The sequence below is a fragment of the Pseudophryne corroboree genome, chromosome 4, assembly GCF_028390025.1.
Source record: "Pseudophryne corroboree isolate aPseCor3 chromosome 4, aPseCor3.hap2, whole genome shotgun sequence".
NCBI lineage: Eukaryota > Metazoa > Chordata > Amphibia > Anura > Myobatrachidae > Pseudophryne > Pseudophryne corroboree.
Window position 1 is genome coordinate 639,938,353 of NC_086447.1, and position 18,251 is coordinate 639,956,603.

Consider the following 18,251-nt stretch of genomic DNA (forward strand, 5'->3'; position numbering starts at 1 on the left):
CGTGGATAGGGCAGAGTTGAGGACTCGTCTTTAATTTCTGCCAAAAGTGGTCTCATCTTTTCATGTGAACCAACCTATTGTCGTGCCTGTGGCTACACGGGACTTGGAGGATTCCGAGTCCCTGGATGTGGTCAGGGCTTTGAAGATTTACGTGACCAGAACGGCTAGGATCAGGAAGACTGAAGCTCTGTTTGTTCTGTATGCGGCCAAAAAGGTTGGCGCTCCTGCTTCAAAGCAGACTATTGCTCGCTGGATCTGTAACACGATTCAGCAGGCGCATTCTACGGCAGGATTACCATTGCCTAAATCGGTTAAGGCCCATTCCACTAGGAAGGTGGGCTCTTCTTGGGCGGCTGCCCGAGGGGTCTCGACATTACAGTTGTGCCGAGCAGCTACTTGGTCAGGGTCAAACACCTTTGCAAAGTTCTATAAGTTTGATACCCTGGCTGAGGAGGACCTCCTGTTTGCTCAATCGGTGCTGCAGAGTCATCCGCACTCTCCCGCCCATTTGGGAGCTTTGGTATAATCCCCATGGTCCTTACGGAGTCCCAGCATCCTCAAGGACGTTAGAGAAAATAAGATTTTACTTACCGGTAAATCTATTTCTTGTAGTCCGTAGAGGATGCTGGGCGCCCGTCCCAAGTGCGGACTTCTTCTGCAAGACTTGTATATAGTTATTTGCTTACATAAGGGTTATGTTATAGTTTATCGGTTGAACCAAGGCTATGTTGTTGTTCATACTGTTAACTGGGTAGTTTATCACAAGTTATACAGTGTGATTGGTGTGGCTGGTATGGATCTCGCCCTTAGATTTACAAAAATCCTTCCTCGTACTGTCCATCTCCTCTGGGCACAGTTTCCCTAACTGAGGTCTGGAGGAGGGGCATAGAGGGAGGAGCCAGTGCACACCCAGAATCCAAAGCTTTCTTAAAGTGCCCTATCTCCTGCGGAGCCCGTCTATTCCCCATGGTCCTTACGGAGTCCCAGCATCCTCTACGGACTACGAGAAATAGATTTACCGGTAAGTAAAATCTTATTTTATAAGTGGGCCAAATATGGCCCTGCGCCATTTGTAGTCCAAAGCAATCAAAAGTATATTTATATATACAGATACACACTACGGTACTTAAAATATTGTGCTGCATAAACAGTCAATAGCAAGATTAAATTACTCTTTCAGGTGCCAAAAGTATTTGCAAAATGCCATACCAATATTATTAGTAGGGTTAGATATGTATGCGAGCTATACAAAAAATAAGCTATATTATTTAAATGTATTTATGCAAGAGCTAAACCCGGTCCCAGATTCCATACTAATTTACCTCTGTTCTGTTCCTATGTTTCTTATGAGTTTTAGCCTCATTCCCATATATGCTAAGCACTGGAATGCAATATATTCCAGAGATTGGACCCTGTAGGTAATGTCATCTTTAGATGGCATTACCCAAAAGAAGCCTATGGGCTTCTTATTATGTTCCTTCTGAGAGAAATAGAATGTGATCCCTCCCAGTGTCCCCTTCGGCGGCACGCGGCATTCTGCTCATGAGCATAAGGACTCCAGGGTCCTAAACCCAGAAGTCCTTCTATTGCAAAGGACAGCTCTTATCAGAACCATCCTTTACAATTTTAATCAAATTTCTAGGTACTAGATACCAGCGTTATTAACGCCGGTATGTCACCAATAAGTGGCAGAATATTTAGCATAATGGACAGGATGCGTAGTGCAAACCACCGTATGTGCACCGAACTTGGTAATAACATAAAGTAACCACAATTATCTCTTAGCTTGCCACACTTTTCCTATGGTGCATGTTTTGTTCCGATGGCAAGTGAGTGATATTTTAAAATGTGCTTGTGTTTGTTAGGACTTAACTTTATTAGTAACCTGATGCGTGCAGGCCCGGCGTTACCCGTTACGCAAAGGGATGCAAAGCAGGTAGGCGCCAGGGTTGGAGAGGCGCTCTCCCTGCTTTGTATCCCCACTGCTGCGCCTGGGCCCCTGCTGCAACGGCGCCGGCAGCTTGGAGCTTCCCCCTACCCCCCTGACAGTAGTCCAGTGTCTGTGTGACCATGGCCACACTGCAGAGGAAGACAGAACGCAGAATACAGAGACGGCCAGCCAGATGGTAAGTTGAGGGAGAGAGTGTGTGTGTGTGTGTGTATTTGTACTGTTTGTGTGTAATGTATGTACAGTATGTGTGTGTATGTATGAGTATGTAGTATATGTGTGACTGTGCAGCATAATGATGGTAAAGCGTCACTGCTACAGGGGACGTTGCGTGTGTAAGCGGCACTGGTACAGGGGACGTTGCGTGTGTAAGCGGCACTGGTACAGGGGGCGTTGAGTGTGCAAGTGTCACTGGTACAGGGGGCATTGCATCTTGTATAAGCGTTACTGATACGGGGGCATTACGTGTGCAAGCGTCACTGCTACAGGGGGCGTTACGTGTGCATCACTGCTACAGGAGGCGTTACGTGTGCAAGTGTCACTGCTACAGGGGGCGTTACGTGTACAAGCGTCACTGGTACAGGGGGCGTTACGTGTGCAAGCGTCACTGGTACAGGGGGCGTTACGTGTGCAAGCTGCACTGGTACAGGGGGCATTACGTGTGCAAGCTGCACTGGTACAGGGGGCGTTACGTGTGTAAGCTGCACTGGTACAGGGGGCGTTACGTGTGTAAGCTGCACTGGTACAGGGGGCGTTACGTGTGTAAGCGGCACTGGTACAGGGGGCGTTACGTGTGGAAGCTGCACTGGTACAGGGGGCGTTACGTGTGGAAGCGGCACTGGTACAGGGGGCGTTACGTGTGTAAGCTGCACTGGTACAGGGGGCGTTACGTGTGGAAGCGGCACTGGTACAGGGGGCATTACGTGTGTAAGCTGCACTGGTACAGGGGGCATTACGTGTGTAAGCTGCACTGGTACAGGGGGCGTTATGTGTATAAGTTGCACTGGTACAGGGGGCGTTATGTGTGTATGCGGCACTGGTACATGGGGCATTACGTGTGTATGTGGCACTGGTACAGGGGGCGTTACGTGTGTATGTGGCACTGGTGCAGGGGGCATTACGTGTGTATGTGGCACTGGTGCAGGGGACGTTACGTGTGTAAGCGGCACTGGTGCAGGGGGCATTACGTGTGTAAGTGGCACTGGTGCAGGGGGCGTTACGTGTGTATGCGGCACTGGTGCAGGGGGCGTTACGTGTGTATGCAGCACTGGTGCAGGGGGCGTTACATGTGTAAGCGGCACTGGTGCAGGGGGCGTTACGTGTGTAAGCGGCACTGGTGCAGGGGGCGTTACGTGTGTAAGCAGCACTGTTACAGGGGGCGTTACATGTGTAAGCGGCACTGGTACAGGTGGTGTCACATGTGTAAGTGGCACTGGTACAGGGGGAGTTGCGTATGTAAGCGTCACTGCTGCAGGGGGAGTTACGTGTGTAAGTGCCACTACTACAGGGGGCGTTGTGTATAAGTGGAACTACCACAGGGGGCGTTACATGTGTAAGCGGCACTACTACAGGGAGCATTATGTGTAAAAGCATTATGTGCGTTGTCCCTTTGTAAAGTATGGAAGGGCGCAAATTTATAGTTTGCAGGGGGGCGCCAAACACCCTAGCACCGGCCCTGGATGCATGCATAAAAGGTATGCATTGGTAAGGATATTTTATAAAGGCTTAATGCAGAATTAATAAGATAGTTTTCATCTCAGCTGAAACCTTGTCCAATTTGGAAATGTTGACAATGACTAATATTTATTTTACCATTTCTTTAAAGTCATATGTGACCTGTTCATTGGGATTGCAGTACGTGGGTTATGTGATCATTGTATATGGAGCAACTACCGCAATATTCTCCTATATTTTTGGAAAGCTTTCTCAATATATCAGACGGATTTCCTTCTTTATTTTAGGTAACATACTTGATTACAGTATTTTTAAATATGTAATCTAGTGTTATTGTTAAATAAATTAAAAACATTTTGAATACACATGCCAAAACTGTCATTCCAACAACTGTCAATGCCATTCCACTTACGTTTTTGAATGATTTTATTAAATACATGAAAACTCACCCTCAGGAGTGACTTGCAGTAAAAGTTGGTATGACCGAATTTGTCAGAGAGCTTCCATTTACTGAGGAACATTGAGTAAAAATATAATAAACTCAAATATATTTGATGCCAGTTATAACATCCTGTGTGATATCTAATGGCAAGAATAGCATACTATACTGTGACATGTGTAAACCGTATCTAATGCATAATACAAAGTACTGATTCACTCCACTTGTCAAGAATAAGAAGATGAGCCATAACTGCTGACAAGTGTCATTTTCTATGTCTAATAGGATGAACCATATATGCAGAACCTTATCTGGTGCCACATCTAAATTGCAGTGTCATATCTGGTGCCAAGACTAACATGCTGAGGCATATCTGGTGCCAAGTTTATGAATAAAACCTCAGTGTCTATGATTTCAAGCAGCAGCTATGTCCCTTAGCTTAGTTACAGTATATCTCCCGCTGCTACCAGCTCCATTTAAAGCAAACATCATCTACAGTATTGGCCAACAGCAGCACTGCTTTGCTAAACTAAAAGGGGGCATTTCAATTATCAGTGATGGCTGCGAATTCACAGCAAAATATAAAAGGTTAGGATACAGGAAATACTTGGGGATGTCTGCAGGGCCACAGAGAGCTGCGTCGGGCCCAGGTACTTTTCAGGGGTGTGGCATATTCATAGGAGACGTAACCATGCCCCCATCGGAAAAAAAAATAGAAAACCAGTATTTTCAGCCCACTTACGCACAAGCACAGGGGACAGTGGCAGCAGTCTCCATGGCCCCACTGCAGCTGTGTGGGGAGGTGGCAGACCTGGGGGACCCTGCAAAGCCCCTTCAAAAAGCCCAGGCCGGGTAATTAGTACCCGCTCCTTCACCTTGTTGGGGGCCCTAAATGCAACCACACAATGCTGAGAATCATTTTGTCCCCTAATAGTCAAACATAGATCAGTGCAGAAAAAGAACACAAGTAGCATTCGGTTTGTGCTGATTGCTGTTTGACAACCAGAAGAGTGGAAGGCACAGAGGAATTTGCCAAAGTGATAAAAAATAACTTGCAGGCCTGAGGCTTAGGATCCTAGGAGACATTAAATGCCAACTTTGCTATTGGAAATAAAATGCAAATAATAAATGGTTATAATACATGATGGTGCATGACTAATGTTCTCCTGCTATACACATACTGGTAGACAGTTATTATGTCATAATAGTATAATGACTGCTCTACTTCATTTTTAAAACAATTATGTAAATTAGTCTATTTTTAAAGGCAAGTGACGTATTATAACAGCCGTGACATAATCATTTCAGGACATACGTATATGTGGCAGTGTATTCATTTTCCTTTTTGCATTGCTTTGCTTACAGCTACAGTTATAAATATCAGCAGTATTTCAGCACTATTTTTATGGAAACCTCATCCTTCTCAGCTAGGAGTGTTTTTTATATTTTCTGGATTCTGGGGTATTGGAGATGCTGTTTGGCAAACACTATTGAATGGTCAGTATATAAATAACCTGTTTTCTACCCATCATTGTACTGTACGTTTTCAGTTCTCAATATAATGGACAAAATTACATAGACTAGTACAGTATGTACTTTTCTATTGGGCAGGTTAATCTACAGTAAATGTTATGTAGCTTGCACACTAGAAGTAAACATAGGCTTAAGTATCAACTCTATTTATTCTGCATATTCATAGACCCACTGTAAGTAAATCAATTTATGATCATTTCCTATAGGCTGAATGAATAATGCCCACCAAATAATCATGCCAATCACAGCACATGGCTAGTAAAGGAGACAATCTTCAAAAATCATCAAATGTCACATGTCTGTAGCCTTAAAAAATAAGATTTTACTTACCGATAAATCTATTTCTCGTAGTCCGTAGTGGATGCTGGGGACTCCGTAAGGACCATGGGGATATAGCGGCTCCGCAGGAGACAGGGCACAATAATAAAAGCTTTAGGATCAGGTGGTGTGCACTGGCTCCTCCCCCTATGACCCTCCTCCAAGCCTCAGTTAGGATACTGTGCCCGGACGAGCGTGCATAATAAGGAAGGATATTGAATCCCGGGTAAGACTCATACCAGCCACACCAATTACACCGTACAACCTGTGATCTGAACCCAGTTAACAGTATGATAACAACGAAGGAGCCTCTGACAAGATGGCTCACAACAAGAATAACCCGATTTTTGTAACAATAACTATGTACAAGTATTGCAGACAATCCGCACTTGGGATGGGCGCCCAGCATCCACTACGGACTACGAGAAATAGATTTATCGGTAAGTAAAATCTTATTTTCTCTGACGTCCTAGTGGATGCTGGGGACTCCGTAAGGACCATGGGGATTATACCAAAGCTCCCAAACGGGCGGGAGAGTGCGGATGACCCTGCAGCACCGAATGAGAGACTCCATGTCCTCCTCAGCCAGGGTATCAAATTTGTAGAATTTAGCAAACGTGTTTGCCCCTGACCAAGTAACTGCTCGGCAAAGTTGTAAAGCCGAGACCCCTCGGGCAGTCGCCCAAGATGAGCCCCCTTCCTTTTGGAATGGGCTTTTACAGATTTTGGCTGTGGCAGGCCTGCCACAGAATGTGTAAACTGAATTGTATTACAAATCCAGCGAGCAATCGTCTGCTTAGAAGCAGGAGCACCCATCTTGTTGGGTGCATACAGGCTAAACAGCGAGTCAGATTTTCTGACTCCAGCCGTCCTGGAAACATATTTTTCAGGGCCCTGACAACGTCAAGTAACTTGGAGTCCTCCAAGTCCCTAGTACCCGCAGGTACCACAATAGGTTGGTTCATGTGAAAAACAGAAAACACCTTAAGGAGAAATTAAGGACGAGTCCTCAATTCTGCCCTGTCAGAATGAAAAATTAAGTAAGGGCTTTATATATGATAAAGCCGCCAATTCTGACACACGCCTGGCTGAAGCCAGGGCTAATAGCATCGTCACCTTCCATGTGAGATATTTTAAGTCCACAGTGGTGAGTGGTTCAAACCAATGTGACTTTAGGAAACTCAAAACAACATTGAGATCCCAAGGTGCCACTGGGGCACAAAATGAGGCTGTATATGCAGTACCCCTTTTACAAACATCTGAACGTCAGGCACTAAAGCCAGTTCTTTCTGGAAGAAATTCGACAGGGCCGAAATTTGAACCTTAATGGACCCTAATTTTAGGCCCATAGACAGTCCTGTTTTCAGGAAATGTAGGAAACGACCCAGTTGGAATTCCTCTGTAGGGGCCTTCTTGGCCTCACACCACGCAACATATCTTCACCAAATGCGGTGAAAATGTTTTGCGGTTACATCCTTCCTGTCTTTGACCAGGGTAGGGATGACTTCATCTGGAATGCCCTTTCAGGATCCGGCGTTCAACCGCCATGCCGTCAAACGCGGTCGCGGTAAGTCTTGGAACAGACAAGGCCCCCGCTGGAGCAGGTCCTTTCTTAAAGGTAGAGGCCACGGGTCTTCCGTGAACATCTCTTGAAGTTTCGGGTACCAAGTCCTTCTTGGCCAATCCGGAACCACGAGTATCGTTCTTACTCATCTCCCTCTCATGATTCTCAGTACTTTTGGTATGAGAGGCATAGGAGGGAACACATACTCTGACTGGTACACCCACAGTGTTACCAGAGCGTCCACCGCTATTGCCTGAGGGTCCCTTGACCTGGCGCAATATCTGTCTAGTTTTTTGTTCAGGCGGGACGCCATCATGTCCACCTTTGGTTTTTCCCAACGGTTTACAATCATGTGGAAGACTTCCCGATGAAGTCCCCACTCTCCCGGGTAGAGGTCATGCCTGCTGAGGAAGTCTGCTTCCCAGTTTTCCACTCCCGGAATGAACACTGCTGAGAGTGTTATCACATGATTTTTCGCCCAGCGAAGAATCCTTGTAGTTTCTGCCATTTCCCTCCTGCTTCTTGTGCCGCCCTGTTTACGTGGGCGACTGCTGTGATGTTGTCCCACTGGATCAATACCGGCTGACCTTGAAGCAGAGGTCTTGCTAAGCTTAGAGCATTGTAAATTGCCCTTAGCTCCAGTATATTTATGTGGAGAGAAGTCTCCAGACTTGATCACACTCTCTGGAAAATTTTTTCCTTGTGTGACTGCTCCCCAGCCACTCAGGCTGGCATCCGTGGTCACCAGGACCCAGTCCTGAATGCCGAATCTGCGGCCCTTTCATAGATGAGCACTCTGCAGCCACCGCAGAAGAAACACCCTTGTCCTTGGAGACAGGGTTATCCGCTGATGCATCTGAAGATGCGATCCGGACCATTTTTCCAGCAGATCCCACGGAAAGGTTCTTGCGTGAAATCTACCGAATGGGATCGCTTTGTAAGAAACCACCATTTTTCACAGGATCCTTGTGCAATGATGCACTGATACTTTTCCTGGTTTTAGGAGGTTCCTGACTAGCTCGGATAACTCCCTGGCTTTCTTCTCCGGGAGAAAACATCCTTTTCTGGACTGTGTCCAGAATCATCCCTAGGAACAGTAGACGTGTCGTCGGAAAAAACTGCGATTTTGGAATATTTAGAATCCACTCGTGCTGTCGTAGAACTACTTAAGATAGTGCTACTCCGACCTCCAACTGTTCTCTGGACCTTGCCTTTATCAGGAAAGCGTCCATATTTCTTTTAAGAAGAATCATCATTTCGGCCATTACCTTGGTAAAGACCCGGGGTGCCGTGGACAATCCAAACGGCAGCGTCTGAACTGATAGTGACAGTTCTGTACCACGAACCTGAGGTACCCTTGGTGAGAAGGCAAATTTGGACATGTAGGTAAGCGTCCCTGATATCCAGTGACACCATATCGTCCCCTTCTTCCTGGTTCGCTATCACTACTCTGAGTGACTCCATCTTGATTTGAACGCTTGTATGTAAGTGTTCAAATATTTCAGATCTCACCGAGCCGTCTGGCTTCAGTACCACAATATAGTGTGGAATAATACCCCTTCCCTTGTTGTAGAAGGGGTACTTTGATTATCACCTGCTGGGAATACAGCCTGTGAATTGTTCCCAATACTGCCTCCCTGTCGGAGGGAGACGTTGGTAAAGCAGACTTCAGGAACTTGTGAGGGGGAGACGTCTCGAATTTCCAATGTACACCTGGGATACTACGTGTAGGATCCAGGAGTCCACTTGTGAGTGAGCCCCCTGCGTGCTGAAACTCTTGAGATGACCCCCTACCGCACCTGAGTCCGCTTGTACTGCCCCAGCGTCATGCTGCGGACTTGGCAGAAGCTGTGGAGGGCTTCTGTTCCTGGGAATGGGCTGCCTGCTGCAGTCTTCTTCCCTTTCCTCTACCCCTGGGCAGATATGACTGGCCCTTTTGCCCGCCTGCCCTTATGGGGACGAAAGGACTGAGACTGAAAAGACTGTGTCCTTTTCTGCTGAGATGTGACTTGGGGTAACAAAAGGTGGATTTTTCAGCTGTTGCCATGGCCACCAGGTCCGATGGACCGCCCCTTTATACGGCAATACTTCCATGTGCCGTCTGGAATCTGCATCACCTGACCACTGTCGTGTCTTCGTCTGGCAGATATGGACATCACATTTACTCTTGATGCCAGAATGCAAATATCCCTCTGCGCATCTCGCATATATAGAAATGCATCTATAGTCAATAAAATCTTGTCCCTGTCAAGGGTATCAATATTTTCAGTCAGGAAATCCGACCAAGCCCCCTCAGCGCTGCACATCCAGGCTGAGGCGATTGCTGGTCGTAGTATAACACCAGTATGTGTGTATATACTTTTAGGATATTTTTCAGCTTCCTATCAGCTGGCTCCTTGAGGGCTGCCGTATCTGGAGACGGTAACGCCCCTTGTTTTTATAAGCGTGTGAGCGCCTTATCCACCCTAAGGTGTGTTTCCCAACTCACCCTAACTTCTGGCGGGAAAGGGTATACCGCCAATAATTTTCTATCGGAGGAAACCCACGTATCATCACACACTTCATTTAATTTATCTGAGTCAGGAAAAACTACAAGTAGTTTATTCACACCCTACATAATACCCTTATTTGTGGTACTTGTAGTATCAGAAATATGTAACACCTCCTTCATTGCCCTTAACATGAAACGTGTGGCCCTAAAGGAAAATACGTTTGTTTATTCACCGTCGACACTGGAGTCAGTGTCCGTGTCTGTGTCTGTGTCAACCGACTGAGGTAAATGGGCGTTTTTACAAGCCCCTGACGGTGTCTGAGACGCCTGGACAGGTACTAATTTGTTTGCCGGCCGTCTCATGTCGTCAACCGACCTTGCAGCGTGTTGACATTATCACGTAATTCCCTAAATAAGCCATCCATTCCAGTGTCGACTCCCTAGAGAGTGACATCACCAATACAGGCAATTTGCTCTGCCTCCTCACCAACATCGTCCTCCTACATGTCGACACACACGTACCGACACACAGCACACACACAGGGAATGCTCTGATAGAGGACAGGACCCCACTAGCCCTTTGGGGAGACAGAGGGAGAGTTTGCCAGCACACACCAAAAACGCTATAATTATACAGGGACAACCCCTTATACAAGTGTTTTCCCTTATAGCATTTTTATATATGTAATCATATCGCCAAATAAGTGCCCCCCCTCTCTGTTTTAACCCTGTTTCTGTAGTGCAGTGCAGGGGAGAGCCTGGGAGCCTTCCTCACAGCAGAGCTGAGCAGGAAAATGGCGCCGTGTGCTGAGGAGAATAGGCCCCGCCCCCTTTTCGGCGGGCTCTTCTCCCGGAGTTTGTGAGATCTGGCAGGGGTTAAATACATCCATATAGCCTCAAGGGCTATATGTGATGTATTTTAGCCATAAAAAGGTATTATACATTGCTGCCCAGGGCGCCCCCCCCAGCGCCCTGCACCCTCAGTGACAGTTGGTGACTGTTGGTGAAGTGTGCTGACAACAATGGCGCACAGCTGCAGTGCTGTGCGCTACCTTATGAAGACTGAAAGTCTTCTGCCGCCTGTTTCTGGACTCTGGACCTCTTCAACTTCGGCATCTGCAAGGGGGGTCGGCGGCACGGCTCCGGGACGAACCCCAGGGTGAGACCTGTGTTCCGACTCCCTCTGGAGCTAATGGTGTCCAGTAGCCTAAGAAGCAAATCCATCCTGCACGCAGGTGAGTTTTCTTCTCTCCCCTAAGTCCCTCGATGCAGTGAGCCTGTTGCCAGCAGGTCTCACTGAAAGAAAAAAACCTAACAAACTTTTATTCTAAGCAGCTCAGGAGAGCCACCTAGATTGCACCCTTCTCGGCCGGGCACAAAAATCTAACTGAGGCTTGGAGGAGGGTCATAGGGGGAGGAGCCAGTGCACACCACCTGATCCTAAAGCTTTTATTATTGTGCCCTGTCTCCTGCGGAGCCGCTATATCCCCATGGTCCTTACGGAGTCCCCAGCATCCACTAGGACGTCAGAGAAAATACCTTACGGCTCATTGGACACTCACTGTAATTAGACCAGCACTGTAATATGGGGTATCTAGAACATGCCTGGCCAACCTATGACCCTCCAGCTGTTGTGAAACTACAAACCCTAGCATGCCGTGCCACAGGTTTGTTTTTAAAGAATGCTAAAAATGTTGCAGTGCATGCTGGGATGTGTAGTTTTAAATTAGCCGGAGAGTTACAGGTTGACCAGTCCTGGGCCCTCATTCCGAGTTGTTCGTTTGCAAGCTGCTTTTAGCAGCTTTGCACACGCTAAGCCGCCGCCTACTGGGAGTGAATCTTAGCTTATCAAAATTGCAAACAAAAGATTCGCAATATTGCGAAAAAAGACTTCTCTGTGCAGTTTCTGAGTAGCTCGAGACTTACTCTGCCAGTGCGATCAGTTCAGTGCTTGTCGTTCCTGGTTTGACGTCACAAACACACCCAGCGTTCGCCCAGACACTCCTCCGTTTCTCCAGCCACTCCCGCGTTTTTCCCAGAAACGGTAGCGTTTTTTCAAACACTCCCATAAAACGGCCTGTTTCCGCCCAGAAACACCCACTTCCTGTCAATCACATTACGATCACCAGAACGAAGAAAAAACCTTGTAATGCCGTGAGTAAAATACCTAACTGCATAGCAAATTTACTTGGCGCAGTCGCAGTGTGAACATTGCGCATGCGCAGTTAGCGGAAATTTGCTGCAATGCGAAGAAAATTACAGAGCGAACAACTCGGAATGACCACCCTGGTCTAGGTCTCTGTGATATATACTTATGTAAATAATAATGCAGCATTGACTGACTGTGTGTATCTCCCAATTGCACCAATTTTCATGGAAAAGCAAAAAGGGCAGAGCTTTGCCCAAATGTGGGTGTTTTTTATGGATTGGGACAAGTCTGGAAAGATCACCAGGGGGTATATTTACTAAAAGACGATTTTTGAATCATCTTTATGAATCTTCAAAATTGATTGAAATTATTTTTTTTTTTTTTCTAAAATCCCTCATTTACTAAGAATCGATTTTGCATAAAATTTTCGAATTTGATGTGGATTCATGTTTGGAAGGGATTTTAAGTTGAATTTATGAAATCCCTTCCAAAATCAAACCTCAAATTCCCATCAAAATCCCCAGCAAAATTGAATGCAAAATCGAACAGAACCTCCTCATTGCTTCCTATTGGTCCAAATGTATCACATGCACACTAATTAAAGAGGATGCTCTCTCTTTACACTGTTTTACACATAAAAACCTGATGACTACATTTATTCTTTAATACAGCTGAAATAGTTGGCAATGGGCGGGGGTCATTCTGACCCGTTCGCACGCAGCATTTTTTCGCTGCAGTGCAAATGGGTGCGGAATGCGCATGCGTGGCGTGCCGCTGTGCACATATGCGTTGTTGTCCGGCGACAAGGGTCGCTGGGTTACGTCGCGGCTACCGACAGAGGTGGTCGCAGTGGCGACCGCTAAGAAGATTGACAGGAAAGAGGCATGGATGGGCAGATCCGGACCATTGGAGACCATTTTCGGTGAGTGGTGAGTAAAACAAAGGCGTGTCCAGGACAACGGAGGGCGGAGGAGTGACGTCAAAGCCAGGCCCATCATCGCTGGATCCATCGCACAGGGTAAGTATGTCCAGCCCTAGTCTACTTCTGATTGAATTTTTTTTTAGCTTAGTAGGGATGCACAAGCAATTGCAGCCCTGCTAAGCTAAAATACTCTCCCCCATTGGCGTGGACTAATAATCGCAGCAGCAGCTAAAAGTTGCTGGCTGCGATCAACTCGAAATGACCACCAATAAGCATATCTCTAATCTGCGTTCATGGATGCCTTCCACTTTCTGTGCACACATCGTCAGTTGTTAGTTAAAAAAAAAAAAAAAACCTCTGCCTGATCCCTGTTTATTGCATAATCTGGGGGAGTGGTTTATTTAATGCGTGATTATGCAATAGACAGCATCAGAGCACAGTATTAAACACTTTTGGCAAAAGATATAATAAAATGACTTCTGAATATTTTTTTTTTAAATAAACCAAAGCTGCATTCTGTCATGGCTTGGATGGCTAGTTGTGGCTCTTTATACTTATGCTAAGCAGGAGTTTGTGGATTTGACAATGGAGTCAGAAGCCAGGAGCAACAGCCATAGCCTAAATAACCTTTTTTGGTGGAACAGAAACAAATTAGAACAATATAGTAACAATTACTATTAGCTGATTTATTAGCACATACTGGCATCTTACACAACAACCATCCATCTGGCATTTGTCCCACAAGAATTTTTGCAGACAGGGATGACTTGCTGAGGATATAGGCATCATGGGACAAACTGAGATAGCCAGTTACAACACTCTTGATTTAAAAATACTTTATATCATTCAGCCAAATTGCCCAATATTATGCTCTGGTACTATCTATTGCACATTCATGGAATAAGTATGATGTCTACAAGTATAAATATGTGCACTATTCAACTCATGAAGCTGCTGATTGATCCTTCAGTGTTATCTCAGTCAGGTGGTGATTTGCATTGTGCAGGTAGGTGCACAACATACCATAACCTTGGACATCCATTATTACTACTTCCACACTGCCCTACATGCTTTTGGATACTTAAAAAGTTAACACTATCAATTTCTTTAGAATGGTGTTTAGAAACCATAATTAAATGTCTCACATCATTCTAAACACTCGGGGATTTGAGGTTTGATTTTGAGTTCGATTTCAAATCGATTTGCAAATCGAATTTTAGTAAATGAGGGGATTCTATGTTGGGCTATAGGAAAACATCAATGTTTTTCCGAAATTCGTTTTCTATTGGGATGTGAGTTGAATTTAGCTTTAGAATCGATTGGTCATTCGGTTTGGTATTTAGTAAATCACTTCAATCCAAATTGAATAGAAATCAAAAGCTACATCCCTTGAAACTCCAAAATCGAATTTTAGTAAATATACCCCCCAAGGATTTTTAATGAATTAGGGGAGTGGCATAGTATATCATGTGTAATTTTGGGAGGTATGCACTTACACATAGTTCACCCTACTTAGTCCTGCTGTTACAATATGCAACATAAAGAATCTTAAAAATATAAATCCCATGTACTGTAAAATGGTGCTGTCATTTTATTTTATGTTCTATGAAACTACAATATTTTTTTTCTGTAGGTATTCCTTTTATATTTTATAAACTTTGTGAATTATTGTAATAAATATTCTAGTTTTCTCATATTTCTGATTGCAGTAGGTAGGTCTAATACATATGTTTTCATTGGCAACCGTAATTTTACATGGCGCAAATTGTACTAATCCAAAATCCAACATTGCCTTGTTATTTCCTGTGATATGTAGAACAAAAGCTCAGACTAATCTCCAACAAAATCCATTGATATATGAGACCAAGGTCTTAGGGTATAACCTACTTATCTACTTTCATGATCTCCACTCCAGGAGAAGTCCAAAGAGGGGACGCAGTGATGGGGGTGGGGCCGGACTATTCACATCATCAGACTCTGCCTCATTCTCATGGGCTGCAATTCCACAGGTATTATTCTCCCCATGCTGTCTAGTTCACTAAGAAGTGGGCTGGGTGTAAGAGGAGTACCCACTGATCTGGGAGCCTGGGACTACTGGAAACATTGAGAGTCTTCCGCAGGTTCTGGGAGTGTAGGTGTGTATGGGCTAAAGGAAAATGAATGAAGGCCCAAAATAATGACCTCTGAAACTCAGGACCTTAGTTCATGAATTAGTAGGAGAATGTTTGAACTATATAGGTGAAACAGATTCAATTTTTAAATGTTTTTAGTAGAGATGAGCAGGTTCGGTTCTCCGAGATACGAACCCCCCCGAACTTCACCTATTTTACACGGGTCCAAGGCAGCCTTGGATCTTCCCGCCTTGCTCGGTTCACCCGAACGCGGCCAAACGTCATCATCCCACTGTCGGATTCTCGAGAGATTCGTATTCTATATACAGAGCCGCACGCCGTCGCCATTTTCACTCGTGCATTGGAGATTGAACGGAGAGGACGTGGCTACGTTCTCTCCCTGAAAAGCTCCATATCTGTGCTCAGTGTGCTGCAAATATCTGTGCTCAGTGTGCTGCAAATATCTACGTTCTCTGCCTGAAAAGCTCCATATCTGTGCTCAGTGTGCTGCAAATATCTGTGCTCAGTGTGCTGCATTTTGGTGACCAACAGTATATAGTTGTACAGTACAGTAGGCCATTGCTGTATCTTGCAGCTCTGTGTCACTGCAAGCATCCATTCCATATCTGTGCTGCATTTTTGTGAGCAGTATATATAGTAGTACAGTGCAGCATTTTAGTGACCAACAGTATATAGTTGTACAGTACAGTAGGCCATTGCTATTGATATAATAATATAACTGGCATATAATTCCACAAATTAAAAAATGGAGAACAAAAATGTGGAGGGTGAAATAGGGAAAGCTCAAGATCCACTTCCGCCTAGTGCTGAAGCTGCTGCCACTAGTCATGGCAGAGACGGTTCTATGCCATCAACGTCATCAGCCAAGACCGATGCCCAATGTCATAGTAGAGAGCATGTAAAATCCAAAAAACGAAAGTTCAGTAAAATGACCCAAAAATCTAAATTAAAAGCGTCTGAGGAGAAGCGTAAACTTGCCAATATGCCACTTATGACACAGCTGAGACCCTGGCCTATGTTCATGGCTAGTGGTTCAGCTTAACATGAGGATGGAAGCACTCATCCTCCCGCTAGAAAACTGAAAAGAGTTAAGATGGCAAAAGCACAGCAAAGAACTGTGTGTTCTTCTAAATCACAAATCCCCAAGGAGAGTCCAATTGTGTCTATTGCGATGCCTGACCTTCCCAACACTGAATGGGTAGAGGTGGCTCCTTCCACCACTTGCACGCCCCCTGGAAGTGCTGGAAGGAGCACCCACAGTCCAGTTCCTGCTAGTCAAATTGAAGATGTCACTGTTGAAGTACACCAGGATGAGGATATGGGGGTTGCTGGCGCTGAGGAGGAAATTGACAAGGAGGATTCTGATGGTGAGGTAGTTTGTTTAAGTCAGGCACCCGGGAGACACCTGTTGTCCATGAGATGAATAGTCCATTGACATGCCTGGTCAAATTTTAAAAAAATCACCTCTTCGGTGTGGAATTATTTTAACAGAAATGCGGACAACAGGTGTCAAGCCGTGTGTTGCCTTTGTCAAGCTGTAATAAGTAGGGGTAAGGACGTTAACCACCTAGGAACATCCTCCCTTATACGTCACCTGGAGCGCATTCATCAGAAGTCATTGACAAGTTCAAAAACTTTGGGTGACAGTGGAAGCAGTCCACTGACAACTAAATCCCTTCCTCTTGTACCCAAGCTCCCGCAAACCACACCACCAACTCCCTCAGTGTCAATTTCCTCCTCCTTAGACAGGAACGCCAATAGTCCTGCAGGCCATGTCACTGGCAAGTCTGACGAGTCCTCTCCTAACTGGGATTCCTCTGATGGATCCTTGAGTGTAACGCCTACTGCTGCTGGCGCTGCTGTTGTTGCTGCTGGGAGTCGATCATCATCCCAGAGGGGAAGTCGGAAGACCACTTGTACTACTTCCAGTAAGCATTTTACTGTCCAATAGTCCTTTGTGAGGAAGATAAAAAATCACAGCAGTCATCCTGTTGCAAAGCGGATAACTCAGGCCTTGGCAGCTGTGTTGGTGTTAGACGTGCGTCCGGTATCCGGCGTTAGTTCACAGGGACTTAGAGAATTTCTTGAGGTAGTGTGTCCCCGGTACCAAATACCATCTAGGTTCCACTTCTCTAGGCAGGCGGTACCGAGAATGTACACAGACGTCAGAAAAAGACTCACCAGTGTCCTAAAAAATGCAGTTGTACCCAATGTCCACTTAACCACGGACATGTGGACAAGTGGAGCAGGGCAGACTCAGGACTATATGACTGTGACAGCCCACTGGGTAGATGTATTGCCTCCCGCAGCAAGAACAGCAGCGGCGGCACCAGTAGCAGCATCTTGCAAATGCCAACTCTTTCCTAGGCAGGCTATGCTTTGTATCACCGCTTTCCATAAGAGGCACACAGCTGACAACTACTTACGGAAACTGAGGAACATCATCACAGAATGGTTTACCCCAATTGGACTCTTCTGGGAATTTGTGACATCGGACAACGCCACCAATATTGTGTGTGCATTACATGTGGGCAAATTCCAGCACGTCCCATGTTTTGCACATACATTGAATTTGGTGGTGCAGAATTTTTTTTAAAACGACAGGGGCGTGCAAGAAATGCTGTCGGTGGCCCGAAGAAATGCGGGCCACTTTCGGCATTCAGCCACCGTGTGTCGAAGACTGGAGCACCAGCAAACACTCCTGAACCTGCCCCGCCATCATCTGAAGCAAGAGGTGGTAACGAGGTGGAATTCAACCCTCTATATGCTTCAGAGGATGGAAGGAGCAGCAAAAGGCCATTCAAGCCTATACATCTGCCTACGATATAGGCAAAGGAGGGGGAATGCACCTGACTCAAGCACAGTGGAGAATGATTTCAACGTTGTGCAAGGTTCTGCAACCCTTTGAACTTGCCACATGTGAAGTAAGTTCAAACACTGCCAGCCTGAGTCAGGTCTTTAACCTCATCAGGCTTTTGCAGAAGCAGCTGGAGAGATTGAAGGAGGCACTAAAACAGAGCGATTCCGCTAGGCATGTGGGACTTGTGGATGGAGCCCTTCATTCGCTTAACCAGGATTAAC

General features: G+C 45.7%; 1 protein-coding gene across 1 annotated transcript in view; it reads left to right on the forward strand.

The window, feature by feature from the left end:
* Nucleotides 1-18,251, forward strand: part of LOC134910977 (protein unc-93 homolog A-like) — a 140,660-nt gene that overhangs the window by 91,450 nt on the left and 30,959 nt on the right. The window contains exons 5-6 of the mRNA XM_063919370.1: nucleotides 3,774-3,909; nucleotides 5,427-5,558. Of these exons, the coding sequence (XP_063775440.1) occupies nucleotides 3,774-3,909; nucleotides 5,427-5,558 (268 nt within the window). The remainder of the gene's footprint in view (nucleotides 1-3,773; nucleotides 3,910-5,426; nucleotides 5,559-18,251) is intronic.